This window comes from Grammomys surdaster, unplaced genomic scaffold, assembly GCF_004785775.1.
Source record: "Grammomys surdaster isolate TR1022 unplaced genomic scaffold, NIH_TR_1.0 221, whole genome shotgun sequence".
In the NCBI taxonomy this organism is placed as follows: Eukaryota; Metazoa; Chordata; class Mammalia; order Rodentia; family Muridae; genus Grammomys; species Grammomys surdaster.
Genome location: NW_021604666.1, coordinates 1,810,668 through 1,824,941, shown reverse-complemented (window position 1 = coordinate 1,824,941; position 14,274 = coordinate 1,810,668). Strand labels below are relative to the sequence as shown.

Here is a 14,274-nt window from a genome sequence, read left to right as displayed (position 1 = left end):
GTCTCAAAAAACCAAGCAACCAAAACAAAACCCAAAGAACAACAAAATCTTATAGCTTAACTGTTAAGTATGAATGCCATCTAGATTGAGTTCTACTTCATAAACCATGAATATAGAATTATATATTCTATATTTCTGTTTAAAAGAAAATTAATTTCTTGTATTTGTGAGGTGCATACCCATGGAGGTTAGAGGACAACCATTGGTATCATTCCTCAAAAATCATCTACCATTGTTTTGAGAAAGGGTCTCTCATTGGCCTGGGTCTTGCCTTGCACAATAGGTTGGTTGATTAGTGAGCCTCAGGGGTCCTCCTGTTTCTGCCTTCTCAGTGTTAGTATAAGAACAGATCACCATGCCTGGATCGTTTTTTTCAGTGGGTTCTGGGTATTGAACACAGGTATTCTGCAAGTACTTTATCAACTGGCCAGTCCAAGAAAATTCATTCTTGACTATCACTTCTGCAATGGAAGCCTTACCTTTTTTAATTTATAATTATAAACATAGGACATTGGTGAACTGCATTCTGTTTGGGAGACTATTTGTAAGTACTTTTACCAGCTAATAAGTTTGGGCTGATATATCAATTACTGTTACTTGTTTAATTCCTGGGAATTCCTGAAAGATCTGAACAACAGGAATACTTTTTTGTGGACCACTCTAGATCCCTCAGAAACCGACCACCCTCAATCAGTAGGGGGCCCCTAAGTGAATATTAAAAATTAACTGATTTTTTTTCCTTCTTTTTTTTTTTTTGTTTTTGTTTTTTTTCGAAACAGGGTTTTTCTGTGTAGCCCTGAATATCCTGGATCTCACTCTGTAGACCAGGCCGGCCTCTAACTCAAAGAGTGCTTGGATTAAAGGCGTGTACCATCAACAGCTGGCTAGGGTTAATAGATTTTCATAAGGCTTTTCAACTGTAATATATTATAGATTTAGGAATCTAGCCCTAAAGTTATAACAACCCAATAAAGTGTGTGCTAAACCATCAGTATCATTTATTAGTTTCCCAGAACTAAATAATATATAAAAGACAAAAATTAATAGATCTTTTTGTCTGAGGTTGATTTTTGCCAAGTATTTTAAGTATATTAAATATAACTTAGCATGGCCATCTGTGATTTCCATGACCATTTACTTTAAGTAAATATTTCACAGTATTTACTTTAACTTATTACTTAAAATGTAATGGCTGTGATGTCACATGCCTTTAATCCCAGGTGTGTGTATATGTACGGTGCACTTGACAGAGGTAGATGGGCCGCTGTGAGTTCAAGGCCAACCTGGTCTACAGATCAAGATCCAGGACAGCCAAGAAAAACCCTGTCTCAAACAAACAAAAAGAAAAAAAAAGTAAAGACCATCCATTCATTTTCCCATGTCTTCTTTAATCATTATCATGAGAATATTAAGAAAAACACGCTAACAAAATGGCCACATCATGAACCACAGACAAAATTCTCATTAGAGTCAGAGTACCTAATCACCCTTCTTTCTTATCTCTATGTCCTGCTTCTTGCAACCCAAACAAAACAACGTTCTTCTGTAGAGCTTTGAGCCAGGCAGTAATTCCTTTACAGCTAGGAAAAAAAGCAAGTTTTATCTCTTTTTTCCCCTAGACTCTTTGGTGTCAAAGTTAAAAGCTGTAACATTATTAATACATGTCTGACTTCCTTCAGGAGGAAATCATCTGCAAAAGCACAGTTTCATTTTACGTACTTTTATTAGTTAGAAAACTTGTTGCTCATTATACATCTCAAAGGGGTGGGGGAAGGGAGGAAACAAAGCTCAACAGACACAGCAAAATCAAGTTGCTGTGCTCTGCTCAGGATGCCAGGCTTTTTGTTGCTCTACTTGAAAGTAATGTGACTTGTCTGTGAAGAGTGCAGCTTCAGCAATTCCAAATGAATCACAAGCCTGTGCTCCATATTTTCTCCTTTGTGAGTTTAATATATTCAAGCAACACTGAACTGACAATTTAAATAACTACATTTTTAAACAAACGAAGCATTGATGTTAATGTATGAAAATGGTCCAAACCCCTGGGAGTCTTGGTTCCCACCATTGTTTATTCTGACAACAGGATATAATTGCTTACTTACTTGGCAGCAAATTTAACCATCTGCTTGCTTGCATGGTCTCCCACCGCCACAAGAGCCTGGACATTAAACTGCTGCTGCCTCAGGACTAAGAAGCACTGCTTCCCTGCAGGAGACAGAAAGAACACAGTACATTAGGAACATATTATTTCAAGTTTTACAAAGGGAAATGCTTTTCTACTTTAAGACTAGGTCAAAATTTATACATTCATCAGTATATACATACGTTCATCATCAACTTCCAAAGCCAAAAGACCCACACTCAACTGACAATTGTAGAAACACTAGTTTCTATGAATAACAAAAAGTGCATTTGACAGGTTTCTTTTGAGAACATAGAGATACATAAATCTAGAAGATTATTCTGTAACATTAAACAAATTACAAGTTATTTCAGATGACTTTCACCATTCACCCAAATGTTTCTATATTCTACAGGCAAGGAGACTGAGCTACCTACCATGGAAACTTCAATCATGCAATCACAAAAGTGCTAATCAAGTGTTTACTAGTTAGAGTACGGTGCTCTTTGGGGTGGTCCATCTACAGAGTTCTTTCTGCCAAAGGACATTTTAAAAAGCGCACAGATTATCGGGCTAGCTCAGCATTCCACTTCCCACTCACTTGTCCTCTGCAATAGTTCCATGTTTTAAAACTTCAAGCAATTTTACTTTTGTCAGTAAAATGCCACTTTTTAACCAACTGTATCCTTTCATAAAGAACTGTCATTTCTTACTCTTAACCTGAAAAAAATTACTTATGCATCCTGTATCATCCATCCCTCTTCTTCCAAAGCAGAACATTTTAAGTCTCTGATCAAACTCTAGAAAACTATTTCCTCATAAAAATGAATTAATCTGGGGTGGGAAAAATGGCTCAGTGGTTAGGAGCACTCACTGACTGCTCTTCCAGAGGTCCTGAGTTCAAGTCCCAGCAACCACATGGTAGCTTACAATCATCTGTAATGGGATCTGATGCCCTCTTCTGGTGTGCATGAAGACAGCTTCAGTGTACTACATACATAAAATAAATACATAAATCTTTAAAAAAAATTTAATCTTTCCAAGACCATATGTCTCCTCAGGCTATCTTATAAAATATCACAAGGGTATGACTTTTTATTATTCTTTTATATTAAGACTTAACCTTGCCCAAAAAAAAAAAAAAAAAAGCAAAAACTGGAAGCAAGTAGTTATTACTTTCAACACACAGTATTTTAAAATGTGTACCAGAGTATAATCATGAATTTAAAAAAGGTTAGTCAGGCATTTTGGCCTACACCTTTGATCCCAGCACTTTGGAGGCAGAGGCAGGCAGATATCTTTGAGTTTGAGACCAGCCTGATCTATAGCTACAAAACAAAAATAAATAAAAAATTTTAAGATTTAAAAAAGGCAGGTTGCAAGTAGAATGTCAACAGAGATAGAATTTATTGACTCTGAAGTCACATAATTGACACATTTCTATCATGAAAAAAAGACACTGACTTTTCCTTCTTGTTTTACAATATGATTCAGATACAAGTTAAAACTAACCAAACTCAAAGGCATTAAAGGTACTGGATGACAAAAAAATTAGCCCTGAACTTGTACATGATTAAAATGACATTATCTAAGAATATTACTATAGAACCCATAGCTGGATCTTGCCCCATTTAGAACACAATGTATTGAGAAATAGAAGGTGGTGTACTTATTATAAACTCAGTGCATGCTGAGAAGAATCAGCATTTTAGCTGCTGTAGTAGTTCATACAGAAGCAGTCCAACCTTCCTTGCATTCCAACCTTCCTTGCATTCCAAAGCTACCCAGAAATACAACAGCTCTAAAACAGCACAAAAGACTCCTAGTGAATGGACAGTTCTTCTAAGGAGTTTACAAAAGGGTCAGCACTAAGCATTAACACTCCACGGAATGGTTTGATAGGATAACAACTTTGAAACCTGTGTTTTGTTTGCTTGATTGGATGGATTTTTTCAAGTCAAGATTTCTCTGTGTATCCTTAGCTGTCCAGGAACTTGCTTTGTGGACTAGGTACTGGTCTGGGATTAAAGATATGGGCCACCACCATCCACTTTGAACTCTAAAGGTCAGGGACAACATCCTATCACTCCTACAAAGCAGCCTTACAGGAAAACTATTAAACCACTGTAGGTCTCTGTTCTTCATTTGCAAAATGAGGACTAGCATACTTCTCAAAGGTTTACTTTTCTTATTATAAAGACTTATAGTCTTGAGGATGATATATTTAAAGGCAGAGTCCATTAATGCTAACTATTAACTTTTATTGTTAACAGTATTTCTAATATTGGCAGCTTATTTGAGGATTGCTTATCATTCCTATTTTGTAGACGGATAACTATGTGCAATTTATGTAGAACACTGAGAATATGATGATAAATATTCAGTAAACATTTACATGAAAAAAACTGATCAAACTGTATACATAGTTCCAATTTTGTTAAGGAGTCTATTAAGGGGGTAGAGAGATGGCTCAGCAGTTAAGTGCACTTGCTACTCTTGCTAAGGACTCAGGTTCAGTTCCCAGCACCCACATGTCAACTCATAATTCTCTCTACCTCCAGTTCCAGGAGATCCAACAACTTTTGTTTTGTTTTGTTTTTCGAGACAGGGTTTCTTTGTGTAGCCCTGGCTGTTCTGGAACTCACTCTGTAGACCAGGCTGGCCTCGAACTCAGAAATCTGCTTGCCTCTGCCTCCCAAGTGCTGGGATTAAAGGCGTGCGCCACCACTGCCCGGCTACATCCTTTCTATAATAAAAATCTTTTCTAATTAAAAAGATTTTTAAAAATATGTATGCAGAGTATGCACATATATGTGGACCGGTGTGGAGGCCAGAGGTTGATATCAGGACGTCTTTCCTCAATAGCAGCTGACACCCAACCCCCTCACCCCACCTACCCTACCCGTGTGTGTGTGTGGGGGAGGGGGGGAGTGCGCGCACGCAGGAATGGAAGTCAGAGAACAAACTGCAGGAGTCGGTTCTCTCCTTCTGTCATATGGACTGTCTGGCTTTTAAGGATGGGTTCTAGAGATCTGAACTCAGGGCCTTACGCTTAGGCGGCCAGCACGTTACCCACTGAGCAGTCTTTCCAGGTCACACAATCATAGACAAGGCACAAAGGGAAAAGTCGGGCCTCAAAAAACTTGGGGGTGGGAGTCAACACAGAGAGTAAAGAAAATGTGGGAACGTCTAGGAGTTAAACACAGAAGGAAACAAATATCCCAAGATCTGACACATTTGCTACTGGAAACTATAAAAGGGCAAAAAAAGAAAAAAGGGAGGGGGTTAATATTCCTTAATTAGGTGAAATCCTAAAAAGCAAATCTCTTCTACTAAAAATAAAAACCAAAAAAAGGCCACAGACCAGGAAGGAGGGCTGAGAGGTGAGAGTCGCCCCTGAGCTCACTATGCTTGCTCTAATCCTAAACTGCCACATCTGTGATGTCAAAGAACTAAGCACCGGCCTACAGAGAGACTCTAAACAAAATCTATCAAAGGGGGGAAAATAAAGTTGGTTGTGATGACAGACACCTATAATCCTGGAACTCTGGAGGTCAACAAGATAATCCATAGACAGATAGTTGAGGGTGAGGCCTCCCTGGGCTACATGGAACAGTATATCCAAAACCAATAACAAAACCAATCAAACAAAAAGTCCCCAAACAACTAAAACAAACAAACCCAAACAAAGAGGGGCAAAAGCACCTCATTGGGAGAGCACCTGTAGAACACTGATTGTTCAAAAAGAAAACCAGTAAACAATGAAACCTAGGACTAAATTCTACAATAAAGAAAGAACTTCTTTCTTTGAAATGATACAACAGGGGCTGGAGAGACAGGACTCAGCAGTTAAGACCACTAGCTGCTTTTCCAGAGAATCCAAACTTGAGCCCCACCACCTACAAGACAGCCCAAAACCATATATAACCCAGTTCTAAAGGACCTGAGCAACAATTAATAGGACTAGTATAGAAAGTTCTTAAAGATTTATAAGAACACTGAATCGCCCCTCACAAAAACAAACAAACAAACAAACAAACGAACAAACAAAACAAGGCAATAATTCAAAACAGGTAACATGAAAGACAAAGAAAACAAATCATCTGGGCACAGTGAGCCGCACCTTTCCCAGCACTTGGGAGTTAGAGGCAGGTGGATCTCTGTGAGTGAGTTCCAGGACAGCCTACACAGGGAAACTCTGTCTCAAAAACAAATAAAAAACAAAGCAACAACAAAAGTTAATTATAAGGGACAAGATGTTAATGCTATGAGAGCAACAGAAGTTGAAGCAAATGATAGCAATACATCATTTACTTCTCAAATGAACAAAATTTTTAAAAAAGAATATTCAATGCTCAAAGATTTAGTAAAAAGCATACCACTGTAACTGGCTAAAAGTAAAGTTAGCCAATGCTAATTGAAGGGTAATCTGGCAATGGGCATGACGTAATTTATATTTTAATTATTTTCTCTTTTTTGTTTTTTTGAGATGGAGTTTCTTTGTGTAGTTTTGGCTGTCCTGGAACTCACACTGTAGACTAGGCTGACCTTGAACTCACAGAGGTCCATTTGCCTCTGCCTCCCCAGTGCTGGAACTAAAGTCCTATGTCACCACCACACAGTTCAAAAAATACATTTCTTAAGATGTATGTAAAGGAAAATAAGTATGGAAAAAAGGCATAATGACAAAGACATTACTACATTATTACTCCCAGAAGAGAATGGGAACTGTTACCCCGTTCTTCATGTTTGTACGCTTCATTAACTCAACAGACCTACAGTCAACCTCAGTGCCACAGTCCCAAGCTGTCTGTGTGAAAGTGTTTCTAAAACTACAGCTTTAAAAATCGTCTGCTCAGAAGGATTCTGAAAACCCAAGACAGAAAAGCCAGTACTGGTGTCATGGCACAGAACCGTCCACTCAAACTACTGCCATCAGTGCTTATGATGGTCAGTACCAAGTTCCGGTCATGTGCTAACTGTTTTTTCTTTGGCTCTGGCAGTGACATTGAGGGCCATAATTTAATGCTTAGTTCAGTGTTCTGTAAGGCACTGCCTTACACACAGAGAAGCAAGAGTAGCATATACTCACTATCCTTCTGTATAGTTAAAAAGCAACAGCAATGGTTGTGTGTCTCTGTGTGTGTGTGTATGTATGTGTACTAGCACAGGCCTGGGTTTGAGCCCCAGCACCACACAATACACAGTAAATCAGTCTGTGAATACCTATATGCACAGACATGGAAAGATGAAAAGTATGGGTATAAAACCGTGTTATAAAACTGTTGACTCAAACATAGCTTTCATACTCAGACTCATAAAAATCAGTCAGAAAAATCTATGGCTAATTTTCTACTTATTCCTGTCTTAATTCCATATTATTTGAGTATGCTAAATAAGGTATTATTTTTATAATGAAGAAAACAAATTAAGAATATTGTACGCAGCATTACTAAGGTTTGGTTGCTTCTAGTCTGGCTGTGAAAGTGTGAGCGAGCAATCAATCCTACCTCAAGAGGGTAATGACAGAGAACACCTCACAGGAGTGAACACAAACACACACATAGAAATAAGTCTTTAAAAAATATTGTAAACGAAATAAAACTAAATGCTGTTATACAGTATAAAATTTTAAAAATCAGGTTTATCTTAAAACAACTTCAAAATGTCATTTTAAACTCTTTTTTCCTCAAGGAAGTGTACATACCCAGGCTGGTCTCAAACTGGAATTCCTATTTTACTAGGATCAGAGATCTCAGCTTCACTGATGCATTTAAAAGCTGAAGAGGAAGCTAGAGAAATGCTAAGTAGTTAAGAGTATATAACAAGAGATCATTCCCAGCACTCATACCAGGCAAGTCACAACTATGTGTAACTCAGGTGCTAGGAATCTTATGCCTCTGGCCTCCAACGGCACTTTTACCCAAAACCACACAATTAAAAATAATATAAACTTCCACCAAAAAACCCAAAACAAACAAGCAAACAAAGGAAAACAAAACCTAAGACATGGAAAAGATTTTTTTATTTTAAAGAGAGGAAGGGAGTAGGTCTGAAGGGAAATCTTGGTCAGGCTTATATGGATCATTCTATCTTTCCATTAACTGAATAAAGTATGGAGCTGGACAGACGGCTCAGCAGGCTAGGAGCACGAAGAATAGAGTTCAGTTTCTAGTACCCATGCTAGCCTGGTCTACATAGTTTCAGGCAGCCAGGACTACATAGAAAGACCCTGTCTCCAAAAAACAAACAAACAAAACAACAAAAAAGTTCCTGAGCTAAAGACAATGGCTCACACCTATGATCGATCCAGTGCTCATGTACACACACCCACACAAATACATGCAATAAAGTAAATCTTTAATAGTTAGAAAAAGAGAAAGAACAAACGGTAGGTTCTCAGTCTGCTGAGAGAGACACAGTAAATTACAATATCATTATCTGTTCATTGGTTCAAACTGTCAACAATTTAAAACACTTCTCAAAGTCTAACAATAGTATTCATTTACTTAAGAATTAATGGTATTGAAAGGCATGAGTATAGAATGGCAGAATTTTAAAAATCATACACATATATTAATCTGTAATAAAATGCTTTAAAATAAAACTTTAAGAAATATTGTAATATGAAACACATTAAATAAATTCTTCTGAAGAGACAAAGATGACTTAGCTTGGGGCTGGAGAAATGGCTCAGTGGTTAAGAACACTAACTGCTTTTCCAGAGATCCTGAGTTCAATTCCCAATAACCATATGGAGGCTCACAACCATCTATACTAGGATCTGATACTCTATTCTGTAATGCAGGCATACATGGAAATAGAGAACTCATACACATAAAATACACAAATATACATAAAATACACAAATAAATAAATCTTTTTAAAAAGTTGGTTTTTTAAAAAACATATCTTAGCTTTTTGGATTCTGTTCATATTTTACCAATTACGATGAGACTGAGCAAGCAACTTTATATTTCTTCAGAAAGTGAATTAGGAATGTCTGTTCTGCCTTCTTCACATATGTATAGGCATGATTAAATTAGAAAAGCAGGAAGATACAAATGAAGTTATAACAAATATAAATCTCATTAAATTTTTAGAAAATGCTGAAGAGTAGGCCAAGGCCACTATTCCATAAAAATCGAGATTTAAACAACCCTAATGTTTCTTTTGATATTCTCTTATCTAAATAATTACAACTATAAATACACAATGTGGGGATAAACAGACTGACTACAAGTTATACTGCCTTTACTCAGGACCCATGCTCCATTCCCTTTAAAGCCCTAAATCTGTTAAGCAGTTCACAAATGCCTTTACTTTCTTTTTTTGTTTGTTTTGTTTTGTTTTTTTTCGAGACAGGGTTTCTCTGTGTAGCCCTGGCTGTCCTGGAACTCACTCTGTAGACCAGGCTGGCCTCGAACTTAGAAATCCGCCTGCCTCTGCCTCCCAAGTGCTGGGATTAAAGGCGTGCGCCACCACCGCCCGGCAATGCCTTTACTTTCAACTCCAGGAGATCCAAAGTCTCTTCTAGACTCTGAAGGCACCTGCACTTATACATATATATATATACACCCATTAAAGACATACAACAAGCAAAAAACTTATACACATTGAGATTTTTTTAAAAAATTGTATACACACACAAAAAGCTGTAACCATTAGGCCAATCTTACCTTTTGCTCTGCTTGTATGAACTCTGGCCCGGACCCAAACAACATCATCAGCTTTTTGCACTGTCAGGTCCTTAACTCGAACCAAAACTCTATCTGTAATACACAGTAAAGCAATTTTAAAATCCAGATTTACAGTGATTATTGTCTGATAAGCAGCTTAAAAACTTGCCATCACTTTAATAATTCTCTGATATTTTTTCTCTATGCAATATGCCTCCTTTATAAACTGCACTTCCTAATTATAATTTTTTACTATCTTCTACTAGCTACTTTAAATCAAGCTACTTGCCTAAGACTATATAGCAAAAAGGCTCCTAACTATTCTTCTTCTAATTCAGTCAGTCTATACTGCAGTCATAAACATTTCACACTGCAAATTTGCTTAAATTTCAATGCTTTTAAATGGCCAAATACAATGTACCTCATCTGCCTAGACCAAAGCTAACAGGACGATTTGTGTACATGCTGCGAAAATAGCCATCTGATGTAAATAGGCTAGCTACAAGGTCTCTAGACAGGCCTGGATAAATGTGGTATCTCATTCCTTAGAACAATGAGCAACCCAGTGAAGCACTGATTGAAACTAATATATAAATCCTGGGAAAAGGCTCCTGAAATTCCTTGCCTCAGGTTGAGATGGTGTAGGCCCAGGACTGTAGTTAGCATCTTTCCCACTAGCATGAGTTCATAGGAGAGAATGAGACAATATCCTAAAGCAGGCAGAGCCAAGTAATAGAGAAAGAAAGCACTAAAGATTCTATAGTCTCTAACACAGCGTGTTCTCAACCTTTAGGTCAAGACCACTTTGGGGTTGTTGACCCTTTCACCGGGGTCTACTTACCTAAATACACTAGTTTAGTCTCATAAGGCAAAAATGCAACTGTAAAGAAATGTGGTCTATAGGAAAACACTATGGTTCTCAAGGCCAAAAGCAAAGGAAATGAAAGAGGAATGCTGCCAGTAGACTATGTACCAATCGGACTTCCGCTGTATCCACTGGGCAAATCCAGGATACACCCACACTGTGTGGGAGAGAAGACAGAGCAGCCTGAGTTTAAAAGGGAGATTTGGGAGAGCAGTGGTGGCAACTGCCTTTAATCCCAGCAACAGAGGCAGAGGCAGGCCTTTCCAGGACAGCCAGGGCTACAGAGAAATCCTGTGAACCCGTTTCAACAAACAAACCAAAAATTTAAAAAGTAGATCTGATTGGAGTGGTGGTGCACACTGGTTAAATCAGCACTCAGAGGTATAGAGTGGAAGGTCAGAAGTTAAAGGTCACTCTCTGCCACAAAGAGTTCAGGACCAACCTGGGTAATTCTAATTCACAAGACTGTCTCAAAAAAAAAAAAAAAAAAAAAAAGAAATATATTCTTTTCCAGATTAAGACCTGCAGGCTGACAATGTTTACGGAGTGTGGTAACATCAATCAATGACATTTAAACTTTTCAAAGTTATTCCTTTGCTAGTAATACCTTTAGTCAATCCTATTTTAAACTTCATTAAGTGTTCTCCTAGGATTAAAAAGAAAATACTAACCTGGTTTTTCTTGTGATTGTATCATAGAGGATATCCCATATCTCTCTTTAGCATAATCCTAGAAAAAAAAAGAGGGGTTTTTGTAACATGGCTGTTAATTTACATAAATACAAGCACCTGGAACTACAAATAAATTTGTATTAATTTCCAAAAACATAGTATTAAACTCAGCCATTTTAAATATGGAAATTTGTTCACTTATGTATGTGCTTACTACAAACAGAAAAGCACCCAGTTTCTGGTTATATATTTATTACATATACATATTTGCACAGATGTATCATGCATAATAGTATTCCCAGGTATAATTTACACATGCATAAAATGCATCTTAACTACCTTATTCCAAGGGAGATTAATCTACTTCAAAGAAGAGATATAAATTTCCCCTGTGAAGGGAGTAAGATGAAGTCCTACAGTTTTATTAACTTCCTATTACAGGAAGACATGTTCAAAGAGAACCAGTGCTTTGGGTTAGGTTTCTGAGCACCAGATGTTCAGTTCTTAGAAATTGGAGCTGTTTGATACACATTAACTACAACTTTCCTTTTGTAAAATATGATCAGAAAATTCACCTGCTTCCTATTTCTAGAACCCAGTCTCATAATAATAGATTACATAGTAAGAGAATGGCATTATTATGAAATTTCATGTAGTAAGTTAGGAACAGGAGGTGAAGTTCAGGCTATGGACTACACTTATTAAATAGTTAAGTAAATAGTCTTTCATTTTATCTTGCTTTACCTCTACGATGATCCTAAGTTCCTTCCATTTATTTCTAGAACTCTATTATGACGTCTCCTATATATTATATCTTATACCTAGACTACTTACAAGGGTGTGTTGGTAATTTATACGATTAGACACACCAACACACAAAAATAATTTCCTTAGATTTCTACAAGGTAGTTTTGGAAGATGTCTGGAACAGTGTCTATTCTTCTACATTTTCTTGTTGAAATTATCTCAACATGGAGCTTTTAGTTTTTCAAATATGCCAAAATAAAACATGTTATGAGGCTTACCAGGCAATCACTTCTGAATATTAATAAAACACTTTTACAGAGAATAAATGGGCCACAGTAGAAAGACACTGTCCCATAGTATGACATATGCCACAAATAGGTGGCAGCGTGTGAACCAAAGGGGGGGGTGAGAAAAAAGTGATCGTTTCTATTTAGTACTCACATTTCAGCAGAACTAAATATTAACTTATTATTCTGAGTTATGATGTAGTTACAAACTGCTGAATTCCTCCACCAAAAAAATGGGAGCCAGGCAAAGATTAAGGCCTAAGTGTTACTACAATACACCGAACTTGGAGGATTTCAAAGTGTGATTTCTGGAAAGTGCCAAAGGATCACTGAGGGTTATGGCTACTAAAAGGTCACCTCTGGGAATCGCATTACCTACCTCACTGGGTCACTGAGAAAGGAAACTAAGATAACATGTGTTCGCAGCTGTCACAAGGAAAAGTCATTAAATACACTGGCAGCCAGTGTTGCAAAGGGCTGTCATTACTTGCCAAAACATTATGAGGGCTAAGAGGATATCGATTAGTAGTGCTTTATCAAAAAATTCCGAGGACTGGGGTGGTGTGTTACGTGCAGGACGTGTTAACCTAGGAAGGCTCGTGTGACCCTCGCTGCAGCCACTTCCGGTTCAGTGAGCGCCACGCGTCTACCCGATCCCCCCCATCCCCCATGAACACGTTTCTTCTAGGCCACACGGCTCCAAGAGTAACAGTCCCCAGTAGTTCGGGCCGGACGCCCAGGAACGGCCCCTGGGGTCCTCGGGAATACTGGCCTGCGGCGCGACACCCCACGCCGTGGCCTGCGAGTAAAGCGCTGACGGGAGGTCCCGAAGCGCGCCCTATCGCCCCACTCCCTCCCACAGCGCGCTCCCCGACCCGGGGAAGGAGGAAACCCACTTCCGCCGCGTCCACGATCTCCCGCGGCTTCTCCTGACCCTTACGGCTGGCGTTGGCGCTGGGCATCAGGACACTGGATTTGGGGAGTGGATACCACCCTCCCTCGCAGGCTTCCGTAGGACAGACTAAAAAGCGTCTCCCTCCCGCACAGTCTTGCCCTCTCAGCCCGCGTTTTAAGCAGCCAGATTCCGCGTGGAACCTTGGCTTCGGAAATATCGCGAGAGCCACGGCGGAGATCTCGCGCGCCGTCGCCAGCTCCTCCCTCTGCCCCGCCCACAGGAGCAATGGGAGTTATCCAGAAGTGGGTGTGCTCTCGCAGGATAGGCTCCGAGGTATCTTCCCTGTAGAGTCTCTTGACCTACTTACCCTGTTGGTTTAACTTCGTTCCCATTAGTTGTCTTTCCCGTGTTCCCAGAGACTCACTTTTTAATTTAATTTTAATTAACTTATAGATAGTGTCTGTGTAGTGTTGTCTGGCGTGGAACTCACAAGGATCCCCCTGCCTCTGCTCCCTGAGTGCTGGGATTAAGAGTGTGAAACACTAAGAGCTTGCTTATTTGTATGTTTGTTTGGAGATGCGGATGGGTATCACTGTTTCACCCTCCCTCCCAGACCACTTGTCATAGCGTCCTGCAAGCTCAGGCCCGGATCTCAGCTTTTGGAATTAATGCCTTCACTGCCCTGTGGGGGCCTGACCCTTGGGTCAGAGGAGGTTTCTGGACAATCTACTCCTCTGGGAACTGAGGATGCTGTGTTACAGATAGGCGGATAGGCTCCTAAGGCAGGATGGAGTACTGTTTTAAAAGCCATCACCTACAGGTTTTCCTTGACTTGTTGCGTTGTTAAAGGCAATGCATAATGTTGGTTGTCCAATGGGTGAATCTTCCCTAAATTAGACTTCTAAAAAATGTCATTGGTTTTATTGAATGTGGGCTTTGGTAATGCAGGCCTGCAATTACAGCACTCAGGAAGCAGAGGCACAAGAGTAAGGCTAGCCTTGTTTGCGT

At 39.0% G+C, this 14,274-nt stretch overlaps 1 protein-coding gene across 1 annotated transcript in view; it reads right to left on the bottom strand.

Annotated features, from left to right (window-relative positions):
- Dars (aspartyl-tRNA synthetase) overlaps window positions 1–13,527 on the bottom strand; it is a 50,495-nt gene extending 36,968 nt beyond the window's left edge. Inside the window, exons 1-4 of the mRNA XM_028773129.1 lie at window positions 13,268–13,527; window positions 11,338–11,395; window positions 9,802–9,894; window positions 2,103–2,205 (exon numbers count right to left, since the gene is read on the bottom strand). Coding sequence (XP_028628962.1) covers window positions 2,103–2,205; window positions 9,802–9,894; window positions 11,338–11,395; window positions 13,268–13,333 — 320 coding nt within the window. The 5' untranslated portion in view covers window positions 13,334–13,527. The remainder of the gene's footprint in view (window positions 1–2,102; window positions 2,206–9,801; window positions 9,895–11,337; window positions 11,396–13,267) is intronic.
- Window positions 13,528–14,274: the final 747 nt, after the last annotated feature.